The 26,669-nt window shown below is 39.4% G+C and overlaps 3 protein-coding genes and 2 pseudogenes across 3 annotated transcripts; all 5 read left to right on the top strand.

Annotated features, from left to right (window-relative positions):
- Positions 1 to 4,102: 4,102 nt before the first annotated feature.
- On the top strand, positions 4,103 to 5,709 carry LOC117621636. The gene has a single exon (XM_034352200.1). It carries the CDS (start codon positions 4,350 to 4,352, stop codon positions 5,337 to 5,339), a length of 990 nt encoding a protein of 329 aa, XP_034208091.1. The 5' UTR covers positions 4,103 to 4,349; the 3' UTR covers positions 5,340 to 5,709.
- A 2,542-nt stretch (positions 5,710 to 8,251) lies between these two features.
- On the top strand, positions 8,252 to 9,475 carry LOC117622008 (annotated as a pseudogene).
- Positions 9,476 to 11,595: 2,120 nt separating this feature from the next.
- On the top strand, positions 11,596 to 12,522 carry LOC117623428 (metalloendoproteinase 3-MMP-like). Its single transcript, XM_034354403.1, has one exon. The coding sequence runs from the start codon at positions 11,596 to 11,598 to the stop codon at positions 12,520 to 12,522; it is 927 nt and encodes a 308-aa protein (XP_034210294.1).
- A 3,035-nt stretch (positions 12,523 to 15,557) lies between these two features.
- Positions 15,558 to 16,515, top strand: LOC117623382 (annotated as a pseudogene).
- Positions 16,516 to 18,820: 2,305 nt separating this feature from the next.
- LOC117623132 (metalloendoproteinase 3-MMP-like) lies at positions 18,821 to 19,761 on the top strand. Its single transcript, XM_034353996.1, has one exon. It carries the CDS (start codon positions 18,832 to 18,834, stop codon positions 19,759 to 19,761), a length of 930 nt encoding a protein of 309 aa, XP_034209887.1. The 5' UTR covers positions 18,821 to 18,831.
- Positions 19,762 to 26,669: the final 6,908 nt, after the last annotated feature.

Below are 26,669 nucleotides of genomic sequence, written 5' to 3'. Positions count from 1 at the left end.
CTTGTGCAGTTTTGGCTCGTGCAGGCGAAGGAGCGTTTGTGCCTTGTGCAGTTTTGGCTCGTGCAGGCGAAGGAGCGTTTGGTGCCTTATGCAGTTTTGGCTCGTGCAGGCGAAGGAGCGTTTGTCCCTTGTGCAGTTTTGGCTCGTGCAGGCGAAGGAGTTTTGGCTCGTGCTGGCGAAAGAGCGTTTGGTGCCTTATGTAGTTTTGGCTCGTGTTGACAAAGAAGCGTTTGGTGCCTTATGCAGTTTTGGCTCATGCTGGTAAATGAGCGTTTGATGCCTTATGCAGTTTTGGCTCATGCTGGTAAAGGAGCGTTTTGGTCGAATTTGTGTTAAGTGAAGTGAGAAGTATCCTCCTTATGTTTTTCACCTCGGGAGGTGCTCGATGCATTATTCTTGAAGAATCCCTTGGGGAAGAAGTCATGTAGCATGATGGGGCTAGGCGACCTTTGTTTCAAGAGTTCATCTTTTGGAACCATTTTGTTCATATTTGATAATTCATTTCCTCTATGCCTTTTATGTGATTGAGGAGAACTTCTTTTGCTTACAAATCTTTTTGATCGAGGAGTTCTTGGCAAAGGAGCATTTTTATGTAACTTCTTCCGAGTAGCCAATGCCCATCCTTCATTATCGTCATCGAATGAATCGACACTACTTTGACTTTTCACTCCAACACACTCATACGGATTGAGTTGATGGGTTTCAGAGAATGCCCCCAGTGATTGAAGTGAGGGCGAATGTGCCGAACCAGATAAGACAAACGAGATCGTAGCATGGTTAGACTCTACCACCTTGTCAAGATCCATTTCGATTCTTCCTTGTTGTGCCAACTTCATGATGAGATCTTTCAACACGAAGCACTTTTCCACTGGGTGATTGATGACACGATGGTACATGCAGTATTTCGGGTGGTTAATATGATTCATCTCTTCAGGGCGTTTGCACTCAGGTAACTCAATCACCTTCTTCTCAAGTAAGTCTTCCAGCATGCCTTCTACGTCAGAGTCTGGAAAAGGATACTTCTTCTCCTTCATTTCTTTTAGGGTGTGTCGTCGTGGTTCTTGATCTTGAGTCGACTCGGCCTTCCTCGCATCTTTCTTGCCTCGAGTGGAAATCTTCATTGGAGTAGCACTGATCGTCATTGACTCCAAGATGCGTGTCCTCAAAGAGTCTGCCCCATTTCTCGACGACTTGTCATTTCGATGATCACTCACCATTTCCTTTCTTCCATCGTGATTAGCGATACTTAGCTCTATATCATGCGCACGAGTGGTCAATTCTTCAAAGGTACGGGGTTTGATCCCTTGAAGAATGTAGAGCAGACCCCAATGCATACCTTGAATGCACATCTCTACAGCCGATAACTCTGAGACTCGATCTTTGCAGTCGAGGCTTAATGAACGCCAACGATTGATGTAGTCAACAACAGGTTCGTCTTTTCGCTGCTTTGTGCTAGTGAGCTCTAGCATGCTAACTGAGCGACGAGTGCTATAGAAGCGGTTGAGGAATTCTCTCTCCATTTGTTCCCAACTGTCAATTGACTCAGGTTCCAAGTCAATGTACCAGTTGAATGCAGTGCCTCGGAGTGATCGGACAAATTGCTTCACGAGATAATCGTCGTTAGTGCCAGCGCTGTTGCACATCTCGATGAAGTGGGCAACATGTTGTTTAGGGTTACCTTTTCCATCAAACTGCATGAACTTTGGAGGTTGATAGCCCGTTGGCATTCGAAGGTTGTCTAACCTTTTGGTGTAAGGCTTGGAATAGATAAATGTATCTTGAGAAGGCCCACCATATTGAGCCCTGATGGTGTTCGTGATCATGTCCTGAAGTTGTTGGATAGATAAAGAACCCACCGAGGCTGTGTTGCCTTTTCCGTGCGACTTATCATCCGACTCTGTTTCATGACCCAATCCTTTCTCGCTGGATTCAGCTTCATGATGTGATTCTTTCTTATGCACGTCTTGACTAGGCTCCTTATCTTGATGTGTCTCCCACTTGTTAATGAGAGAAGCAATCTGCACATCCTTCTCCTCGACCATCTTAGTCAGTTTGGTGACCGCTTCGCTCATATGGGCCAGCTGTTCTTCAATAGACATAGCTCCCGTCACCATGACCTGCATAGCCATAGAATAAGACTCACCTACGGATGCCGAGGTAAGCTTCTTCTGTTGATCGTCAGGCGGGGATCCATGGTATGAGCCTGTGCTCGAGTCAGCGTCTGAAACAGGCGAGAGTGAGCGTTCTCTCGAATTTTTTGAACCCGAAAAACTCCTCCCTTCACTCCGAGAGTTTCTCTCATCCGCCCGAGAGGTATTCTTCTTTTGCCCCAATGAGGCCAAATTGATAACCGGTTCGCGCCTTCGGTGAACATCTTTCGCCTTGGCTTGAGTCGGTATGGAAGTAACATGTTGAGTTGCGGATATCGCCTTGGCCTTGCTCCGGGTGACGACCCCAGCAGAATCTCCACTTGAGAAGGAGGCGCTCGCGCTTTTGCCTCTCGTCGCGGGAACGGATTGAATCTTCTTGGAAGCCATCGTTTTTGGTGTGTTGATTGATTTTGGAACTGGAGAAAGAGATGAGAGGCAGAGATGGTCCCACCGGGCGTGCCAAATTTGTAAACACGAATTTCCTGCGACAAATGAGACAAGAACACGTGTACAAAATAATATTGTATTTATGAAATTTAGGGTTACAATCTCTGTATTGAATCCTCTGATTCGATCTCCAAAGTGTTTAAAGAAAATTTGTGTTTGATACAAGGGTCGTAGAGACTTGATCTTGATCAAACGGGTAGCACGAAGCTTGTTTGGTGTTTGGGATTTTTATGGTGAAGGAACCGGCACGTATTTGTTGTGCTTGGTGGCTCTTCCAAAGTAGGGTGAAGAATGCAGAGAGTTTTCTGTTTCTTCTGAGTGCTAGGTTTTTTTCTCTGACTTCTGACCTCTTCTTTCGTCTTGAGGCCTCCTATTTATAGGCTTTTGTCGGATGCTTGACCTAAATAACTTTCCTTGATTTGTGGGATTTGATTTGATTTAAATCAATTCCCATAATCTGGCAATTTAACCAGATTATCTTCAATTGATTAACCTGATTAATATTTGATTTAAATCAAAGTCAATCACAGAAGATTCTTTCCTTTAATTTTGTCTTCATCTTGAACCGTTTGATGCACTCCGTCGGATGTCGCCATTTGTCATTTTTGACAATTAATCCAATTTTGATGAGTCACACGCCACATGGGTGAATTACGGGGCCCACGATTTAATCCACCGAACCCTAATTATTTTCTTGTCAATAGAATTTATTACACCAAAATTTCTGTGTCTACAGACATCTAAAGCCAATCAAAATTAATCTTGGTCCTATCTAAGAAATAAATCTTGGTTTTACAAAATATAAGAAGGGAAATATGGAAATAAATATTTTACAAAATTAAAAGGAAAAAAAGAAAAGGAAGTTGCAGACATGACTAAAGAGTTCGCATGCACTGAATTGCAGCCTCTTGGGGAGATCGACAAGGGATGGGTCCCCCAGCATGGGTTTGGGCCTATCCGTTTGTCAGTTTTATTGCGGATAATGCCTCTATCTTCTCCGGCCCACGTTTTTTTTTTCAATTTTGTTCTCTTTTCTTTCATATTTCACATGAAATGTCCAGGTGGAGCTTGTACAACACTCACACGTCACTAGTCACAAGGCTCGCAACAATAACTGAAAAAAACAGAAAAAAGAAAAGAAAAAAAAGGGAAAGTTGTGCTAGCGAAAGTTGTCTGCGTGTGGGATCGTTTTCAACCTTTGATAATTGTAGGATGCATCATGCATGGGGTCACTATTCGTAACATTACTAAAACCAAAGATGAAAAGAAGGACAAACATATGTGGGTTATGTAAGTTGATGAAGGGAAATGTGCCAGTCTTTTTTACTCGAGTTTGATTCTTTTCTCGATACAGTAGAATAGTTTAGAATATTGTTTTGTCATAAAAAAGAAGACGAATCGAGTAAGTCCATATATAGATGAACCCGTTTAAATAAAAAGGGGCTCTATAAGCTGGGCTTTAATAAAAAGCAGTTGGGCTTTGATTGGGTCCAATAATGAATAGAGCCTGGAAGTTGCCCACCTGAGAGGCGGGTCTGAGGTTCGCGGAAGCAGAATGCGGATAAGCAGCCAACCGAAAAGTCAGAGGTGTGCTACAATTGTCAGCGGAAATAACAACGATACAAACCCAGAATCTGGCATGACGCATACCAACAAGACCATCTCAGAAAACGAAACCCTCCATTGGAGGCCTTCAAGATCTCTTCCTCTGTAACTGAGAAGAAGAAAAGAAGAAGAAGACAAAGATCAAGAATGGGGTTTCTCACTTTTGCAGCAGCAGGCGGCGGCCTTATTCTGATGGGTGCATACGAAGCCATTTCTACCTCAATCCAAATCCCAGACCAAGATTCAACTCCGTCGTCACCTCCATCTTCACAATCCTCAAATTCAAGAACGCAGACGAGCGTCCAACCTCGCACGTCGTCGATTTATTATCTCGCTGCCTCTGTCATCTCGTTACTTTTCGTTCTAAATTCTTTGGTTTCATTCTTTGACGCAAACGACGCGAGTGACCGAGTCGGCTCAGCCCTCCAATTGCAAGTGATTGCAATTGCCTCGCTCTTCTTGCTTTACGCAATCGCGGGTCTCCTGGTAAACTTCACAAATTCCACTATGCCTTGTTCGTTGCTCAGTTTGGTTGGTCTTTTCGCTTTCATTGAAGAATTTTTACTGTTTTACCTTCGAAAAAAAGACAATAGTGGGATTGAAAATCGGTACTTTGATATGTTGCTTGTGCCAATTGCCGTTTGTATATTCTCCACAATGCTTGAATTCAACAACCCAAAATCGAATTACCCTAAATTGGCTCGTGGGGTTGGGTTACTTCTGCAAGGAACTTGGTTTTTGCAAATGGGTATTTCTTTGTACACCAATTTGATAGCTCACGGGTGTTCTTTGCACGAAAAGAGCAGAGGGAATTACACTGTGAAGTGTAAGGGGCACCCTGAATATCACAGGGCTAGAGCCATTGTCACACTTCAGTTCAATTGCCACCTTGCTCTTCTAGTGATTTTGGTTGTGGGAGTGTACTCAATTATTGGTAAGAAAACTGGAGGCAGGGGTGATGTTTCAAGCTATAAGCCCCTTGGCGCCGAGAGGCATCAATTTGATAATCAGAGCCAGTTTACTTTGGATTCTGAAGATGATGATGTTGATGAAGAGATTAAAGAAGAGGGAAACTTGGCAATACAGAAGGCCGGTGAAGTCGAATTGGGGATGAATGGTTATGGTTCTCACAAGTGAGGTATATTTTACCAATTTTGATACGGTGAATGTGAAACTCCTATTTTTTGTCCCTTTCAGTTTACCACTGGTACAAGTGACTTGGGATACACTCTTCTTCTGTTTTCAGTTATGTAGATTTGATTTTAGTTCATGTGATACATTGTGTTGTTCTTCAGACATTTTTCAGTTTTTGGTAAATTTGATTTGATTACTGTTTGTAATTTGGTTCCTAAGTTCAGTTTTTGTTAATTTCTTTGGGTCGATATTCGAGCAATGCTTTGCTTCTTCTGTCCCAAATAGAATATATGAAAAATAGAAAGAAGAGTTGTGTGCTAGACAGGGAAGAAGATTTGTGTATTTATTGATATCTTTGGTGTTTAAGCTGGAAGATCATACAAGAGCAGGTTAGATTTTGAACTTCCATTATAACCTAAACAAGTTTCCCACTTCCTAATTCTGTAAGAAACTCCACTGCTTGCTTGAATGATTTTCTTTATTTGGGAGGGAGGAGACTAGCGTTTGACACTTAACATAGAAGACAACAAGCAACTTACTTTTTATTTAGCCAATGGGGTCATACCATACTGGAAAAGTATGTTCGGCCTAATACCAGTTGTCTCAGGTTCAAAACTCCTAGACACTGGCGTGTGTTATTGCAAACATACATACTTGGCACCAAGATGAATTTGAAGGCAATACATGCTTTGTATATATAAATCAATTGACTCTGTTAGCAGTTGTAAAACTAAAGTGAACAAGGTATAAGGCAGTGCCCTATATATGTGGGCTGACTTGAATACTTTCTCCCAAATTGAAGTAATTCCCACAATAGAAATCCTTTGTGCAGGATGTCCTGTACAAGGCCTGAATAATTCCAACAACGTGCTTCTTATTAGACAAAAAACGAAAAGGCATTTTGAAATGATACAAGTTACAGGAGTATAAGACTTGGTACTTTTAATGGTCGACGAAACCAAATACCACTTTTTTGGTTCTAACAAAATACCATTTTATATTAAAATCTTCATTTCTATTATACTAAATATGATCAAACGGCTCACAGTGGTTTATAGATGTCTCTCTTTATTTCATCACTCTAATTTGGCCGTCCCTTAGATTTTAAGGGCCCTGTGCGAAACTTAAATTGGAGCCTCACATAATCTAATACGAAAATACTATAAAAATTTGCCAGAACTTAATGTCATAAACAATTTTTTTATAACTAAAATTCACCATCAATAAATATGTAATGACAATCAGAAATCAAATTCATAAAAATTTAAATGTTTCCACTTGATAAAGTTAAATATTTTGTACAAAAATAAGCTCTTTGTGCCCCTATAAAGTCCCTTGCTACCTCCAATAAGCAATCTGTGTTTAATAGGGAAAAAAATTTGGCAATCACAAATTAAAGAGTAGTTGCACACAAATGTCATTAACAAATTAGATTATATTGCATTAAACACAAAAGCCACAACAAAAACATACCTGACCATCCAAAAATCATTCACATTGTATTTGCTATCTTATTTGAAGAATTAAAACTATTACCAGAGCTTTTAGGAATAAGAGTTTTCTCTTTTTGGTGTTCAAAATCTTGAAATTGAAAGAATAAAAGAAATTGTCAAAGGATTGAAAAAAGAACCAAAGAGAAATTGATGAATAATGATGATTACTTACCAGAAAATCAGACTTTAAGAGAAAGAAGAAGCCATGAAGTTTTTTTCGTTTTGTTTTGAATGAAGAAAGTACTTTTCTTGGAGGAGAAAATCTTTTTTATTTTATTTTTAAGAACGATAGTTTGGGGGATATATATACTCCTCCTATGGTGTGGTTAAGCTTTGATGTTTCCTGTTTTTAAAAGGCTTTCTGTTTTTTTTTTTTGGTTGAAAATTTATAATTATGTAAAGTTTGAATTCAAAAATAATATCAAAAAAAGCCAATAGATTGACCTCAGGGAGTATCGAACTCTAGCACTTTTGTCAAATAGATATGAGCTCCAACCAACTCCCCTGAACATGCTGTTGAGCAAATATCCAGACGCTGTATTATATATACGATTCCTATAATATTAATATATATAATATAAAGAAATTTTTTTTGGGGGCCCCTGTGAGGTGGCTCCACTTAAACCACCCCAGAGCCGCCCTTGTAATTTGGATATCTAGAGCCATTATAAGGCCAGCAATGGCCTTGGCCCCCCACCCCAACCGATTTTGCTTATGCCCCCTCATCTATGCTTTGTAATTAGACTAGAAACCACTCATGTCTTGTGTGTGTTGCAGTAAAGTACTTGCACTAATTACAGAAGAAATAAGCAGTCGATTTAGTTCATCATAATAAGTGCCAGTTTGGTATTGCTTATTTGGGGTAATAAGTGATTTTTAAAAAATTTTGAGAAGCCCACCCCGTCTGGTAAACTGTGAGAAAATCACCTATTGTTAAAAATTGATGTGAGAGAAAGCTATAAGGGAAAGCAGCTAATGAGGTGCTTTCATTTTCTGATTATGCAGGAATCAGTTTCGAAGAGGCGCTGGGTTTTCTGATTATGCGGCAATCATTTTCTGATTATGCGTAAAATCAATACCAACAACACTTTGAACAAAAATTTTACCAAACGCCAAACTACTTTATCTCACAGCTGATTTCTCTCACAGCAAATCTGATAGCAATTATTTTCACAGCACAGCAATGCCAAACTGACCCTAATTGAGACTCTCTTGTAGTTTAAACTATCGCTTGTACTAAAAAATATTAATAATAAGAGACCCGAAAAAAAAAAAAGCGTGGTGCTTTTAATCTTATCACAAATTTAATTTTGAATATTAATATATTTATTATTCATGTGTTTTATTTTTCTGTTATTACTTCTTATTCTTGTGTTTTATATTGTGGCCTCCTCAAACATAAAATTATGGCTCGGCCAAAGTATGTCCACTTTACCTCCATCTTTTCCGGGATACTACGTGCCTCCATTTTCCATGAAATTTAGGTAAATAATATAACTAAGAATTAGTCCATTTTTATGTGTTTCTTCTCGAACCTCTAAGACTTGGCTTTAGTCTAAAGAGTCCAAGTCATATGTAATTAGTATGGAAGACCCACCTCTATCTCACCGTGTCACGACCTTTTATGCAAGTCTGCTGCTCATTTATAAACCTATAAATACCCCTCCAATGCATTAGGGTTTTGCACAACATACCCAAAACCAAAGCCATTTCCTTACAATGGCATCATCCATCAACTCTTTATCTCTTCGCAATCACTGCCCTACTCTTCATCCTCCTTTCTCTTCTCTCCTACGCAAAAGCATCAGAAACCCACAACAACAAAACTTCATCACCTTTTGAGTTCCTTGACCATCTCAAAGGGTGTCACAAGGGTGACAAAGTTCAAGGCATCCAAGACCTCAAGAAATACCTCGAAAAGTTTGGTTACTTGAATGGCAATACCAACAATGATGACTACTTTGATGATGAATTGGAGTCGACCATCAAAACTTACCAAATCAATTACCACCTCAAGATCACCGGAACATTAGATGCGAAAACCGTATCAAAAATGGAGATGCCTCGATGTGGTGTACCGGATACGGTACCACCTCCATGAGATCAGGAAAGAAAAGGGGAGGACATGGTTCAACTCACACAGTTGCTCACTTTTCTTTCTTCCAAGGAAGCCCAAAATGGCCTGCCAATAAGTACCACCTCACCTATGGTTTTCTTCAAGGCACCCCATCTGAGGCTGTGGGCGCAGTTGCACGTGCTTTTGCAACATGGCAGGGCAACACACACTTCACGTTCAGCCAAGCCCAAAGCTTTGAGAGCGCTGATCTGAAGATCGGTTTTGGGAGGGGTGATCATGGAGATGGGGCTAATAATGCATTTGATGGCCCAGGTAAGACCGCTGCCCATGCATTTTGGCCAACAGATGGGAGATTTCACTACGATGCTGATGAGACGTGGGTTGTGGGTGCTGTGCCTGGTGGTGTGGACTTGGAGACTGTTGCTTTGCATGAAATCGGGCACCTTCTTGGGCTTGGCCATAGCTCTGTTCCAGGAGCTATCATGCTTCCTGAAATCCTCATTGGAGTGACGCGGCAGAGCTTGCATGCAGATGATATTCAAGGAATTAGAGCTTTATACAACACTTGATTATCATCTTGATGATGATCAGATCATCAAGAACGTTAAAGTCAACTTTTCATTTTTGAGATATTCACCTGGAGTTTGAAGCTCGGGATATTCCCCTATTTGTAATTTGTAATATTAATTTCGTCAGTTTAATAAAGTATAAGTTCATTTCATCTCTGAAGTTTCTTTCGTACGTAGAAGTTTGATTCTTGTGCTTGGAGTTGTAGTTAGAGGGCACCTTACAAGAGTTTATACTTTCATTTCAACCCAAAATCGAATTACCCAAAATTGGCTCATGGGGGGTTGGGTTACTTCTACAAAGGAACTTTGTTTTTCGCAAATGGGTATTCCTTTATACACCAATTTGATGGCTCATGGGCGTTCTTTGCACGAAAAGAGAAAATAGAATTACACAGTGAAGTGTAAGGGACACCCTGAATATCACAGGGAGCCATTGTCACACTAGATTAATTGCCACCTTGCTCTTCTAGTGGTTTTGGTGGGAGTGTACTCAATTATTGGTAAGAAAAGTGGAGGCAGGGGTCATGTACTGTGCTGTACTATGTATATATCTGGGCTGAATACTTAAGGCAATTGATGGTGTGTTTACTAATCATGAAAATCTCATCAGGAATTTCCACTTATAGAGGATTCGTTTACTTTATATCAATGAATTAAAAAGTAAGTGGAGCTCACACAAAATTAGGAATTTGAGGAATTCAATTCTTGGGTGGAATGTGGTATTCTAATTCATGGAGAACTAACCTATTAAAAATTCATCTTTTTTACCCATTATATCCTCACATAATTTTTAAAATTCCAAATATGACATCTACTTTAACCCAACAATGATGGCATTTTAGTAATTAGTAGCACCCATATACCCCAATTTCATATGGTTTAGTAAACAATTTCAATAGGAATCCAGAATCTAATTCTCCTCAATCCAACTCCTTCTCAATTCAATTAATCCTCAATTCAATTCCTCCTAATTAATCCAATTACGAATTAGTAAACATGTCATGAAATCATTCCCACAACAGCTGATATCCTAAAACTGGTTCAATATTCGCATCGATCACATTATCGATGGAATGATACATAGCAGCAGACTAATTTCTACAACGTGCCTCTTATTAGACAAGACGAAAACGCAACTTGAAATGATACAAATTGCAATAATATATGAACTTGTACTTTTAATAGTAGTCGACGAAACCAAATACCACGTAATAACAGCATACCAGTTAAGATTTTAGGATCCCGATTATCTTTGTTTCTTTTATACTAGTTCATCAGCTCTATTTTATATCAATCTATTTCCATTCCATCGACCTTTTCCAGGACACTAACATAGCCAGACTAATTCCCAAATCACGTGTTTCTTATTAGCCAAAATGAAAAAGCGATTTGAAATGATACAAATTGCAATACTATATATAAAACTTGTACTTTGTCGCCGAAACCGTGCACATACCGTTTGCTTTTAGTACAAGAGTGCAGGGGAGGGGGGTTAACTTACACAAATATTCATTGAGAGTCTGGGGGGTTCGAATCTTTACCTACATAAATGAAGGTAGAAGACCTCAATCAACTGAGTTATATACCTTTTTTTTAATTTTTTGTTACACTAGTTCATGGCATGAGCTTTATTTTATGTCCATCTATATGTGATATTACCTCCATCTTTTCAAGGACACTATGTATCTCCATTTTTTTCCTAAGACGGTTCATTATTTCTCTAGTATGAAACATCAAGTTTGACTAGAAACATTATGCTTGGAATTAGGTATTATTTAGGTATTTAGTTTATCAATATTTATTCGAGATTAGCTAATCTTCCGTCAGTCACTCCCATATAGACAGACTAGTTTAAATAAATACTATATACTAACTAAGAATTAGTCTCTTATTTGAATATTTTTCTTCCCGGCCAACGTCTAGAACATCAAAGACTTAGTCGAAGACTCCAAGTCATGTATTTGATATGGAAGACTTTGCTAAATCTCAAACGCATGTTACGATCGTTAATGTAAAAGGTAGGCTCATTTATAAACATATAAATACCCCTCAAAGTATGAGGGTTTTGCACAACACATATCCAAAACCGAAAAAAGTGTTTCTTTACAATGGCAATGGCAATGGCATCATCAAAAGCTACAACTCTTTCTCTCTTCACAATCACTACCCTCCTCTTCATCCTCCTTTCTCTCCTCTCCTGTGCAAAAGCATCAGAAACCCACAACAAAACATCATCACCATTTGAGTTCCTTGACCATCTCAAGGGGTGTCACAAGGGTGACAAAGTTCAAGGCATCCAAGACCTCAAAAAATACCTCGAAAGGTTTGGTTACTTGAATGGCGATATCAACAACGATGACTTTGAAGACCAGTTGGAGGCGGCCATCAAAACCTACCAAATCAATTACCATCTCAAGGCCACGGGAACATTGGATACAAAAACTGTATCGAAAATGATGATGCCTCGATGTGGTGTGCCAGATATCATCAATGGCACCACCACTATGCGATCAGGCAAAAAAAGGTACCCTCACCACCACGGGGGGCACACAGTTGCTCATTATGCTTTCTTCCAAGGAAGCCCAAAATGGCCTGCCAATAAGTATCACCTCACCTATGGTTTTGCTCAAGGCACCCCGGCTAATGCCGTGGGCGCAGTTACACGTGCTTTTGCAACATGGGCAGGCAACACACACTTCTCTTTCAGTCGGGCTAAAAGCGTTGACAGCGCTGATCTGAAGATCAGTTTTGGAAGTGGTGAACATGGAGATGGACGACCGTTTGATGGGCCAGGTGGGGTCCTAGCTCATGCTTATGCGCCAACAAATGGGAGATTTCACTACGATGCTGATGAGACGTGGGTTGTGGGTGCTCTGCCTGGGGGAATGGATTTGGAGACTGTGGCTTTGCATGAAATTGGTCATCTTCTAGGGCTTGAGCATAGCTCTGTTGAAGGAGCTGTCATGTTACCTGGAATCCGCGCTGGATTTACCCAGAGTTTGCATGCGGATGATATTCAAGGAATTAAAGCTTTATACAACACTTGATTACCATCTTGATGATGATTAGATCAGATCAGATCATCAATAATGTTAAAGTAGACATTTTACTTTTTCATCGGTTCATCCAAAGTCAACTTTTCATTCTTGTTTTCCCTAAGGTATCTCACCTGGAGTGTACATGAGATATTCACCTGGAGTTTGAAACTGGGGATATTCCCCTATTTGTAATTTCTAACATTGATTTCATCAGTGTAATAAATTATAAGTTTTTTTTTTAATTTTTTATGAAGAAATTATATGTTCATTTCATGTCTCAAGTTTCTTTCGTACGTATAAATTAGTATTATTGTATTTTAATTAGAGGGCAACTTATAAGAGGTTATATACTTTCAAGTCATAAATACGAAAAAGTGAAATACGGGTCAGTTCGATTTAGCTATTCATCCATTTCATCATATGTAATCTCCGACAAGACCAAGAAAATCCTCTTTTTGCAAATCCAATCGCAACTGTTCATGACTCAGTTGGTCGAAATCATTTAAAATCAGTTTAAATCGTTTAATTGAAGTTTGTTAAGTGTCATTCTTAAACTTCAGTTATAAGCAAATTGGCTTAACTAATGCAAGTATATATCGTTTTCCACAAACTAACAAAATGACAAGTATTGACACATGTGGATGAATAGCTAAGTTTGATTTCAACGAATTTGTGTATAGATTTTAACTAAGTTTGTTAGAGTTTTATTATTGATTTTAATAGAGTTTATAGCACTCAAAAAATAAAGGGTTTAGAAGTGATAATGGTGGTGATGATGGCGATGTCGGTGGTGATGGTGGTTTGTGGTTGATAGTGCGGGAGGTGGGGAGTGGTGGTGGCAGTAGGAGTGAGGTGGTGGTGGTGGCGGTGGGAGTGGCGGCAATGGCGGTTGGGGTGATGGTGGGGCTGATAGTGGGGGTGGTAGTGGTGGTGGCGGTAGGGGTAAAGGTGGTGGCAGTAGCAGTGATATTGATGGTGTTGACAGCGGTGGTGGTGACAGTGGGGGTAATGGTGGGGCTGGTAGTGGGGGCGGCAATGGGTGGTGGTGCAGGTGGCGACATTGGTGGTGGTGATAGCCATGATAAGATGGTGGTAGTAGAAGTGGTGAAATCATATCTTGGAAATAAAAATGATATATCTATCAAAATCTTTGGGTGGAAGTAAAGATTTGTCATGGCGTAAAATTAGTCTATAATCAAACGAAATCCACCACTTTTTGTATTTCCTTTAAAATCAATGAGTTTTTGAATACATCCAAACTTTTATAAAGTCTTTTAAAATCATGATTGAATACATCCAAATTTGAATGGAGTTTAAAAAGTTTGAACTGAATACACCCAAAATTTTATAGTCTTCTATAAAATCGTGATTGAATTCACCTGAACTTTTAATTTTTTTAAAATCTTTTAAAATCTAAATTGAATACCCAGTGTCTTTTAAGAATCCAAACAAAGACAACATCATATACTTAACCTCTTCAACAATTTTTTTTTTTTGGGTCAAAGACCTCTACAACAGTTTGGGAATACTAAAATAGGTGAGAGCTACATCAACAAAACTCTCTCCAACAAATTTGTCAAAGTTGCACTCCAAATACGAGGCGACCGGTCACTTCCTCCTTTATGTTGAAAATCTCTAACATGACTTACATAGCACAAGTTGTTGTTGTTGCTTATCGGAGGCTTAGCGTTTGCAACGCTAGCGTGAAAAAGAAGTTGGAGCGTCTTGGATCTTCTTGACTTGAGTTTTTATTTTTTCTAGGGTTTGGGTTTTGGAATTATGGTAAAGTGGTAAGGGTATTTTCGAAAGGTATTAAGGGAAAAAAGGAATGGGAATCAGATTGATTACCCCCCAGTTGATCTGATTCCTAGTTTTGAGGGGATGTGATTATGGATTTTGAGGTGGGGCCCACATATTTTTTCATTCCTGATTGCAAATAAGTGCATGGGAAGTCAGGAATGAAGATCATGCCCTTTCCTCCCATACCCATTACTGATACATAAACATGCTGTAAGAGTCTTTCAAGAATCCAAATAGAGACAACATCATATGCATATCCTTTTCAACAACAAATTTTTTTTTTTTTGGGTCAAAAACCTCTTCAACAGTTTGGGAATGCTAAAATAAGTGACCTACATCAGCAAAACTCTCTCCAACAGATTTGTCAAACTCAGTTACCCAACCTCTTTCTCTCTCTTCAGAACTAACAAGTTGACTTTAGCTCTTTAAAGTAATTATTTTACCTTGGAAGAACAAAATCTACATTGAAAATGCTAAAAACTACACATTTTCTTTTCATATAATAAATACATAGACATTTTTTCACATGTTTTCGAAGAAACCCACATTATTAAAGTGCTAAAAAACAAACATTATATTAATTGAATTGAAGGGTACGGTGATGCACAAACTATTAAAATAGCAAATAAACATATTTTTTTTTGTCAGAGGAAACAAACTTTTTCAACTTGCCCCATAAGTCAACAAACTTCAATTTAAAAAGTTTAGTTTGCTACTCATCGGAGAAGAATGAATTCGAATTGGGGAATTCTTTTCACCGTTGGAAAGAGAACAAGTCCTACCGTACTAAGAGTTAGGTAGTGAACTTAAATTTTGTTTCATGCATGGACCCATATATTGTACTTGACCGAAAGAAGAAGTTGGCCAAAAAGACTTCATAGGTTAGAATTGTCGCCTGTGGGGAATTCTTTTCACCTTTAAAATTGTCTCCTGTTGAGGTTAGTGGATCAATTAAGCTTCGACGTAACTTACTCTTCCGTGCCAGTCACTCCCATGAATCCGAACTAAGAACAAGTCTCATCATAATTGTCTTCTTCCAACCGGCGATTGTCATGTCTCCAACCGCAAGATTTAGAATACATTTACTATGGAAGGCCCAGCTCTCAATCTGAATGTGGAAATTATTAGAGTTGCACCGTCTCACGACCGTTTATGTAAGTCTGCTCATTTATAAACCTATAAAAACCCCTCCAATGCATGAGGGTTTTGCACACCATACCCAAAACCAAAACCATTTCCTTACAATGGCATCATCCAAAACTTCAACTCCTTCTCTCTTCTCAATCACTACCCTACTCCTCTTCATCCTCCTTTCTCTCCTCTCCTACGCAAAAGCCTCAGAAACTCACCACAAAAAAACATCTTCTTATGAGTTCCTTGAACATCTCAAAGGGTGTCACAAGGGTGACAAAGTTCAAGGCATCCAAGACCTCAAAAAATACCTTGAAAAGTTTGGTTACTTGAATGGCGATACCAACAATGATGACTACTTTGATGACGAACTGGAGTCGGCCATCAAAACTTACCAAATCAATTACCACCTCAAGGTCACTGGAACATTAGATGCGAAAACCTTAAAAAAAATGGAGATGCCTCGATGTGGTGTGCCGGATATCGTCAACGGTACCACCTCCATGAGAACAGGAAAGAAAAGGGGAGGACATGGTTCAACTCACACAGTTGGTCATTACAACTCACACAGTTGGTCATTACGCTTTCTTCCAAGGAAACCCAAAATGGCCTGCCAATAAGTATCACCTCACCTATGGTTTTCTTCAAGGCACCCCATCTGAGGCTGTGGGCGCAGTTGCACGTGCTTTTGCAACATGGCAGGGCAACACACACTTCACGTTCAGCCAAGCCCAAAGCTTTGAGAGCGCTGATCTGAAGATCGGTTTTGGGAGGGGTGATCATGGAGATGGGGCTAATAATGCATTTGATGGCCCAGGTAAGACCATAGCCCATGCTTTTCGGCCGACTGATGGGAGATTTCACTACGATGCTGATGAGACGTGGGTGGTGGGCGCTGTGCCAGGTGGTTTCGACTTGGAGACTGTGGCTTTGCACGAAATTGGACACCTTCTTGGACTTGACCATAGCTCTGTTCCAGGAGCTGTCATGCAATCTCAAATTCCTCAGGGATATAGCCAAAGTTTGCATGCGGATGATGTTCAAGGAATTAGAGCTTTATACAACACTTGATCTTGATGATGATCAGGTCATCAAGAATGTTTTTATGTTTATCAAATAAGGCACCTCACCTGGAGTGGAGTGTGCGATACAATATATTGCATTAAAGTTGCAGCATATTTATGCTGGATATTCAATTGTTTGAAGCTCGTAAATTGTGATATTCACCCCATTTGGAATTTTTAATATTAATTTTTGCAGTTTATTTATAGCATAATTAATTTTTCATTTTCTTGTTAGAAATTTCTTTGGGACGTAGAAAATTTGATTCTCCTCGCGTATAAATCTTAATTAGAGAACCTTTAGAGGTTTTACCTTCAAGTCATAAACGATTAGTAATTACTATTTTTTTTTTTTAAAAAAAAAAAGTGAAACAGGGGTCAATTCGATTTACATGAATCAATAGTCATCCATTGTTTGACCCAAAAAAAGTAGTCATGTCAATGAGTGATAATGTGACCTAAAATCAATTGGCAATAGGTTGAGAGATCCAAAATGACGGACTTTTACTTCCAGCGGGAAGAACACTCTCAACAAGTTTAAACTTCAGTTAAGCAGTGCAAGTATCGTCTACCAAGAAACACTTAGCACAACAAAGTAACAAAATGATACGTAATTAAAGGCTCGTTAGGTATCCTATTTGGATTCAATTTTATAAACTCAAAAACAGATTTTAAGTCTAAAGCCACAAAAACCCGTATAATAGGCCCATTTTTAAAAACAAAAAAAGTGAGATTTTTATCCAAAACCTGGTTATAGCATTTACAGACCCAAAAAAAAAAAAAAAAACTTGCGTGGTGCCAAAGAGAAAGATGGTTGATTGGTGAAGAAGAGTGAAGGGTGAAAAAGATAAGCGTGAATGGGGTTTTAGAGGAGTGGGTTTTGCTTGGCATATTTTCTTATTTTTCAGGAAAAAGGGGGCAGGGAAAATTCCAGCCAAGAAAGAAACACAGAAGAATGACAGGTCCACCCCTAGGTGCAACCTCTTTCTCTCTCTTTAGAATTGACAAGTTAACTTTGTCTCTTCAAAATCTTTATTTTACCTTGGAAGAACAAAATCTACATTGAAAATGCTAAAAACTTGCACTTTTTCTTTCCATATAATAAATACATAGACATTTTTTTCACATGTTTTCGAAGAAACCCACATTATTGAAAGTGCTAAAAAACAAACATTATATGATATGAATTGAATTGGAGAGTATGGTGATGCACATATTATTAAAGTAGCAAATAATCCCTTCTTTTTTTTTTTTTTTTTTTGTTGGAGCAAACAAACGTTTTCAACTAACTTGCCACATAGGTCAACAAACTCCAATTTAAAAAGTTTAATTTGCTACTCATTGGAGAAAAAAGAATTATTCGAATTTCGGAATTTTATTACATGGACCCATATATTATACTTGGCCGAAGGAAGGAGTTGGCCAAAAAGACTTCATAGAGGTCTCCCCTAGAATGACTACTGTTTAAGACTCAAAACGAGTCTTCAAAGCATAGATCTTTCCGAGCTAAAAATAGTCAATCTCTCGTGTTGTTCACGAAATAGGGTCCACCAAAGGGACATTTGCACAGTTGATATTCAAGGCAAACTTGCACAGTTGGAATCAGTTGCCATCCATGAATTAATGTCTATGTAACAGTCAGTAAACTTGTATTACGGTAAACTAGCATTACTTATACCAAAACTGCAACTATTTCCCAAATAAAAAAGCACCAAAAAAAGAAAAAGAAAAAAAAGAAGCCAAATTGAAGTCGTTCCCCAGTAGCATGAATTAATGTCTTTATTAGGCAAAAAATAAATAGAAAAGATATCCAAATAAATACCACTTTTTTTTTATTATTTTTTTTTTTTTATTTTAAAAAAATGCTAACAATATATTTCTTGTATATTTTGGCAACCCAAGAGGCGAGATGGCTCTCTACGTACTTTTTCAATTGATCTAATAAAATTATTTCTCTACTATGAACACTAACTTTGACCAGAACATTAAAATTGTCTCCTGCGTTGAGGTCAGTGGATCAATATGTAGCTTCGACATCTCTGGCGCACTAGTCACTCCCGTGAATCCGAACTAAGAACAAGTCTCATCAAAATTGTCTTCTCTGTTTACTTCTTCCACCCGGCGATTGTCATGTCTCTAACCGCAAGACTTTGAATACATTTACTAAGGAAGGCCCAGCTCTTAATATGAAGGTGGAAATTAGAGTTGCACCGTCTCACGACCGTTGATGTAAGTCTGCTCATTATACACCTATATATAGCCTTCCAAGTATGAGGGTTTTGCACAGCACATCCAAAACCAAAATTATTTATTTCCCAAATATACAATGGCATCATCAAAAACTTCGACTCTTTCTCTATTCGCAATCACTACTTTTCTCTTCATCCTCCTTTCTCTCCTCTCCTACGCAAAAGCATCAGAAACCCACCACAAAAAAACATCATCGCCATTTGAGTTCCTTGACCATCTCAAGGGGTGTCACAAGGGTGACAAAGTTCAAGGCATCCAAGACCTCAAAAAATACCTTGAAAAGTTTGGTTACTTGAATGTCCATACCAACAATGATGACTACTTTGATGACGAACTGGAGTCGGCCATCAAAACTTACCAAATCAATTACCACCTCAAGGTCACCGGAACATTAGATGCGAAAACCGTAAAAAAAATGGAGATGCCTCGATGTGGTGTGCCGGATATCATCAACGGTACCACCTCCATGAGATCAGGAAAGAAAAGGGGAGGACATGGTTCAACTCACACAGTTGGTCATTACGCTTTCTTCCAAGGAAACCCAAAATGGCCTGCCAATAAGTATCACCTCACCTATGGTTTTCTTCAAGGCACCCCATCTGAGGCTGTGGGCGCAGTTGCACGTGCTTTTGCAACATGGCAGGGCAACACACACTTCACGTTCAGCCAAGCCCAACGCATTGAGAGCGCTGATCTGAAGATCGGTTTTGGAAGGCGTGATCATGGAGATGGACACCCGTTTGATGGGCCGCAGGGGACCGCTGCACATGCATTTGCGCCAACAGATGGGAGATTTCACTACGATGCTGATGAGACGTGGGTTGTGGGTGCTGTGCCTGGTGGTTTGGACTTGGAGACTGTGGCTTTGCATGAAATTGGGCACCTTCTTGGGCTTGGCCATAGCTCTGTTCCAGGAGCTGTCATGCTTCCTGAAGTCCGCACTGGATTTACCCAGAGCTTGCATGCGGATGATATTCAAGGAATTAAAGCTTTATACAACACTTGATTAATGTTGTTATTATTATAAGTTTAGTAGTTCATCCAAAGTCATGCTTTCGTATTTTTTATTATCCCTGTATCAAATAAAGGTACATCACCTGGGTGTACCCACTTAGAATTTAAGCTGGATATTTAGTATCGAAAGCTCGTGATGTTCTCCTGTTTGTAGTTTTTTATATTAATTTCATCAGTTTAATAACGTATAAAGTTCATTTCATGTCTGAAGTTTCTTTCTGTTAAGAAAATTTGGCTAACAAAATGACAAGTAATTATACAAAGATTCTTTCTAAAACAAAGACATCACCATAACTGTCCAATTAAATTGATGTCCGCGCTTATATTCAATGTGTCATTCTCAGGGCTGTTACTTATTGGGGTCATCAAATTAGGACTAGTTTTGCTTTCTTCCTGTGCTCTGGAATTTGTCATGGCTCTACCTTCTTGTCCAAATATCATAGAACAGAAGGAAAAACGGATCAAAGAAGAAGAGTTGCGCTAGGAAGAAGATTGATGATATTAATTTTATATTAAGGTCTTTGATGTTCGGTCTGGAAGATATTATAGACAAGCAGCAGGTTTGATATTTAACTTTCGTTTAGTTAAACAAGCCTAGATAAAACTCTACGGTGTGCTTATTCTTCTTCAATTAATTTCAGTGAGGAATCATTAGGGTTAGGGAGGACTAGATATTCTACACTGCAATTTAAAGCATCAAAGAACATGAAACCTTGATGATGTTAGAGGTGTGAGTTAGTGTCTTGCAAAGTATTTTTTGCGTTTTGATTCATTTACAAGTTTTCATGTTTTGATTCGTGAATCTTGCATTCATGTACTAATCATAACGCATATATGCTTGGATTTAAGTCATGTTTTCTCTTTTTAATCAGCGGAGAAAGAAAGGGATTCAAACTTTTGACTTTTTTCAACAACATTGAGAAAAAAAGTACTACTATAGACGAATAGATATAACCGGTACCCCTTTAGTTAAACAAGCCTACATGAAACTCGTTTAGTTAAATATACCTAGCGCAGATATTTTCCGAACTAAAGATAATACTCAGTCGACTCTCTTAGTTGGCTTCTTCATGATATGGGAAGGGAAATTTTGTGGATCACGATTTCACATCACCAACAGATGGGAGTTCAAATCAAGCTGAGTTGGAATCAGCGGCTGTGCACGAAATAGAACCAAACCACCAAGGGATATTTGCACATGGTTGATATTCAAGGCATGCATATGCTTCGTCATCTATGTAATGTCAGCAAACTTGCATGATGATGATGGTAAAGTAAAAAAACAATTTAGTTGTAAAACAAAAGTAAACAAGATATAAGGGTGACAGGACCTGATCCAATTTCCACTTTGAAATTCGAGTCAAGTCCTGTGCGTGTCCGACACCTGGCGAATGTCGGGCACAAAAGACCTTTTTACGCTTCTAGTTTCAAATTCTTTTTAAACTTTCCCTTAGACTTCTGCCGAAAATTCGGCAGAGTCTCCCCTGTATTTTGACCAATCCCAAATTTTTCCACCTGTCAAACAATCATATATATCCACACCAACTGCCAGAATAGAATAACCAAGTATTCACCAGCTCCAGTTTTCCACTAAAACGAGATATCAGAGCATTTTCTAAGGTTGCTAGGGTTTCAAGGATTTTTCCACGAAATTCTACCTGATTTGGTGGCGCGGAAGCTAGGAATGGCTCGGTGGTGGATCCTGCGCACTTCTACGGCCTGGGAGCGAAAAACAGGTTGAAAATGTGAGTGGACAAAAATAATGTTCTTGAAAAATAATTTATAACCATAATAACCCCCATTTAAAAATAAGCAAGGATATAAATCGCTGGTCTGTCTCTATTTCAATACAAGGTATTCAAATAAGCATGTAAAAACATACTGATGAATATACTCGTATAACTGAACAAATATATAAGGATATAAATGCGCGAATATCAAAGAAACTGGAATAAAATAACTGAAAGTCATAATTGGATAAAAGAAAACTCAAAATTCTTTGAAAATATCACCTATTTGTACCCCTGTCATATCCGTCAATTCCCCTGGCAGGTCTCGGGCGTCACGCAGTCTACCCGAGCCGCAAACTGGCGAAATCAGGGGATTATGATCAACCTGATCCGCCGGCACGTCTCGATGACCCCAAGTCTACTCGAGCCGCTGTGGCAAGATACAGGGGACCGTAGTCAACCTGATCCGCAATCCTGGCAGGTCTCGGAGACACGAAGTCAGCCGAGCCGCAAATCCTGGCAGGTCTCGGGACACCAAGTCTGCCAAGTCGGGACACCAAGTCCGAGCGTCCCCGTAACTCGTGAGGCAAAGTCAAGTGGACTGACTGAACTGTAAACAGACTGGATGTCCGTAGACATCGGTCCGTCTGAGGGTAATCACCAAATAAAAAGGCCGGTACACGGTGGTTCTAAACAACTATTCTAGAAAAACCTGATAGGTCTCTGTAATCTGATAAATCTGAGGTAAGCTGCCATTTCTGTATCACAATTCTCAATTTACTGCTCAACTGAGTAATATAAAAAATAAGGATGTTTTACGCTACATTTCGTGCTCGGAAAACATGTAATAATACTTATTCAAGATCTAATACTGAAATTTATTCCGATAAACTCATTTATGAAAACTTATTTATATAAAATCAATATAAAATCACTTATGAAATCTTATTTATAGAAATCATCTATATAACTCATTTAGCCAAAATTATTCATGAAAGAAAGTCCACTCACTGTTGGTCCGAGCTAGCTGGACCCTTCGAAGGTCCCTCCTGTGGATCAATCGGACCTCTGGTGCCTGATTAACCATGAATAATAAATTAATAAAACTGCTCGATAAAAGAATTAAATTAAACACCCTGCCCCTGGCTCCTAGGAATACGTGCATTCATTTAAAAATCACTCGTAAGCCCACTTTAGTTTTCAGACAATTAGAACGGTCGTGGAAGACCCGACACTTAGCTAAGCGATAGACCACCAGATTGGCCGATCCGGGACCCCGTGGGTCCACGATCTCCGATGGCCAATCTGGGCTTCTCTGAAGGTTCCTCATAGAGAAGGAACCATGTTCCGAGAATTTGGTCCGAAACGGACGGTCGGATTAGCCAAAATCGCGTTATCGCTTAAAATCCAAACCCTAGCCCTAGGGTTCGAGATTTCGGAGCATCCGGGACTCCGATTCGCAATCCGTCGAATCCTACACGATCCTGGAATCATGTAGTACGACATATCCAAAATTGAGTGCGATCCAACGATTCGACGACACTGCACCCAAGGATCGCGCGATATGGAAAATCTGTTCGGGGCTCAAACGGACTCCGAATCGAGATCTGCAAAATCCTACGCGCTTGTGACAACACGAGGATCGTAAAACTACACAGAATTACTTCACCACCCTTGCCCACGCGCCGCCACACGAGCGGGCAGATTGGGTGCCCAAAGCAATTATGGTTCGTCGGAAAATCTCGGAACCAAGACTCCAAACTCCTATCCTAGGTAGAACACCCCATTTGGAGTCACTTTTGTTCTTGGACATACCCCAAAAAGTGGCCGAAAATGGCCGATCATGGCAGCCGAAGTTTCGGCCAATTTTCAAGTCGAAAATCGAACGTTCTAGAGCCAAAATCAATCGAAACCCATACATCCATCAGTTAGAACACGAAAAATAGGTGAGAATCCATACCTTACTCGAACGATTTGGTGGAGAAACGAAGGAGATCGAGAGGAGAGAAGTTTCGACTGGAAACTGGCGGTTTTCGCCAGTTTTCGGCGAACTCCGAGCGGCGCCGTGGCTGAGACCGGTCGGGGAAGATCGGCGAGTGAGTGGCGGTTCCAACGGTACCCACGGCGGAGATCAGCTAGGCCTGTGGTGGCCGGGCCGACGTCGAGAACGAGCGGAGGTCGAGGGAGATCGCGCGCGGGAGGAGAGAGAGGAGAGGAGAGAGAAACTGACGGGGGAGAAGAGAGAGAAGAGATAAAAATCTGATTTTTTCAAAATTACCGTTTTGCCCTTCGCGGTATTTTGACAATATTTACTTCGTTACAACTCCGATTCGAGTCTACTCCGTGTCTACGGACTCGTTTCGCCATGCTCTACGCAACGGCGCAAGAGGAATTGCCAAATTCTTTTCCGATCAAAAAGTCAAATTTTTCTCTATTAAATAATGCGAGGGCAAAATTGTCTTTTTGCTTGGCGTGAGTGGGTTTTTGGAGGAGAGGGTTTTGCTTGGCATTTTTTCTTATTTTTCAAGAAAAAAGGGCAGAGAAAGTTCTAGCCAAGAAAGAAACACAGAAGAATGATAGGTCCATCGGAGAAGATGAAGTTGATGTCCTTATTGTACACTGAAGAGAGGAAAGTTAGGAAACTAACTCTCTTCCTACTATTAAAAAAAATATATGATCTTTTGAGAGATCTTTTCCGTCCCCACCACAACAAGTCTTTTTCTGTTTTTCAAGAGAGAACTCCATCCAACTCTTTACAAAACATCTTAGCTAAATAAATTTAAAAATGTTGTAAAATGGGTGAAGCCCACATTGCAAACTAACATTCAAGTTCAACACATGCTCTAACATTCAAGTTGAACACAAAATCAAACCACACACCCACCAAATCAAACCACACACCCATCAAACCAAACCTCATACCTACCAAACCAAATCACACACCCACCAAACCAAGCCATTTGCTTTGCCTATAAATAGGCATTCTATTTGCTTGTAATGTGAGATGAAATGAGAGAAGATGAAGGGAAGGAAGAAAGAGGGTGAGTGTGTGAAGAGAAAGAGAGCAAAGAGAAATTCTCATAGAGAGAAAATTAGGTGAGCATACATATTGTAAACACTAGAGTTGTAACCATATTATGTTATGAATGAAAGGTTACTGTTGCTGCTCTCCGAGGACGTAGGCATAGCCGAACCTCGTTAAATGCTGTGTCTCATCTACTTTACGTGCAGTTCAATATTCGCTCATATCCCCGTTCATTTTATAACACGTTATCAGCACGAGAAGCTCTCAGGTATAATTTTTGTGTTGCACTATTATCTATACTACTAACCATTATGTTGATGTAAGGAAGAAAAGTAGTTGAGAAGTTGTGGTATGCTAGAGAGATATACGAGCAAACCAACTATCAGGACCAGAAGTTCCTTGATCCTCATCATACAATTACATCAGGACTTGAAGATCCTTGATGATGATATTGATATGAGAACTGGCAGTCTCTCCGGTACTTTACTTGTAAACAAGAGATCGGACTTGAAGATCCTTAATCCTTGACATGTAAATAAGGACCTAGAGTTCCTTGATGATGCAACAGTACCGTATTGGTTAAAAGTGCCGTACACATGAATGATAACTGTACTGGCAGATGTACTGTACACATGAATAGATATATATTCATGACTTGATGAACAGTACTATTCACATGAATAGTGACGTATGCATAAATATTAACCATTTTGGGTAAACCGTCACTATATACAAAAGGGAACCTGCAGTTCCTTACACTCATGGATGAGCAATTAAATGAGATGCCAGAAGTTCCTCAAAATATGGACAATTATGTAAGGGCCTGAAGTCCCGAAATATGTATAGAAAATTGTACAAATGTCCATACCATGCAGAATATGTGATTTTGGCCCGAAGTTCAAAATCTAAGGGGATTGAATATCCATACCATGAGAATATGTGATTTTGGCCTGAAGTTCAAAATCTGACAAGTGTTGGGAACCTAACGTTCCAACTGTTAAAAGGACAACCCTTGAGGTATAATTGCAAATTGTGGTACACCACATATTTCTTTGGCATAAGAGAATGATGAATTTAATAAAGTTCGATTTGTTATAATCGACACCTCAAGGAAGAAATATATTTTGTGAATTTCGGTTGTTAAAAATACACCGTGGAATGGATAATATCAGTATAAAACTCAAATAATGAATTGAGGCTCCCCACATATTTTGTTATATCTAGTCCGGAAGCCCATGGATCAAATATATGAGAGATCCTGAACTTGAAGTTGTGGGTGTATAGTAGTTAATGCTCTTCACTACTATATTGCGATATTATCGTGGCTTTTACTCAATTCATATTTCATGTCCATTTGAAAATGGCAAATAAATTATGAGTTTGGGTTTAACCCAGACCAAAAGTTCTGGGCTCACATGCATGGAAATATGAGAGATTTGATGTGGTTATTTGAACCTATAAGGCACAAGGTTCCAGACCGTCATTTTGAAAAGACGTAAAAACCACAGGTGCAAGTTTAAGAACGTGCGCAATTATTATAAAAGGAAATGAGCATACAACAGATAGATTTTTACACCTGCAATGAAGGTGCAGGCCCTGTAAAATCTATAAAATTACATTATGTTCTGGAAGCCTCTGAAGGAAGAGGACGGCGCCTCTTAAGCTTAACCATGAGCCTCTCGTGGTCTCCCAAAATTCTTTCATTTGAGACCTGCAGCATGTCTAGCTTTCTCAGTGTATCAGCAGAGTACGAACTCACCAGTTTCAACAAGGAATTATTCTCTCCTTTGAGTTTCTCAACATCTTTTTGAGACTCATGAAGCATTCTTTGAAGAGAATAATTTTCAGTTGTCAGCTTCTGAACCTCGTTTGCTCTAGCACGCAAACGATCAGCCATGTTAGAAACAGAAGCATCACTCTGAATGCTAAAAGCCATTGAGTCATCAATAGCCTCTTCCTCAGACCTTCCTGTTAACAATATTTCATCCATTGGAGTAATGAAATTCCTAGCTACTATGACAGCAGTAGCATCATTCATCATCATAGAATCATTAACTGTGAGATGACGATTTTGGGATACAAAGGATGGACGCCAAACTTTGGCGTCACTGGTTGTTGTGGGAGCGTCATTTAAATTGAAATTAT

Source organism: Prunus dulcis, chromosome 3 (genome assembly GCF_902201215.1).
Source record: "Prunus dulcis chromosome 3, ALMONDv2, whole genome shotgun sequence".
Lineage (NCBI taxonomy): Eukaryota > Viridiplantae > Streptophyta > Magnoliopsida > Rosales > Rosaceae > Prunus > Prunus dulcis.
Note: the sequence above shows the minus strand (reverse complement) of the source record. Positions and strands in the feature narration are given on the sequence as shown.

Excerpts from the sequence above, each read along its gene's own strand:
- LOC117621636 (XM_034352200.1), top strand. The coding sequence starts at position 4,350 with ATGGGGTTTCTCACTTTTGCAGCAGCAGGCGGCGGCCTTATTCTGATG.
- LOC117623428 (XM_034354403.1), top strand. The coding sequence starts at position 11,596 with ATGGCATCATCAAAAGCTACAACTCTTTCTCTCTTCACAATCACTACC.
- LOC117623132 (XM_034353996.1), top strand. The coding sequence starts at position 18,832 with ATGGCATCATCAAAAACTTCGACTCTTTCTCTATTCGCAATCACTACT.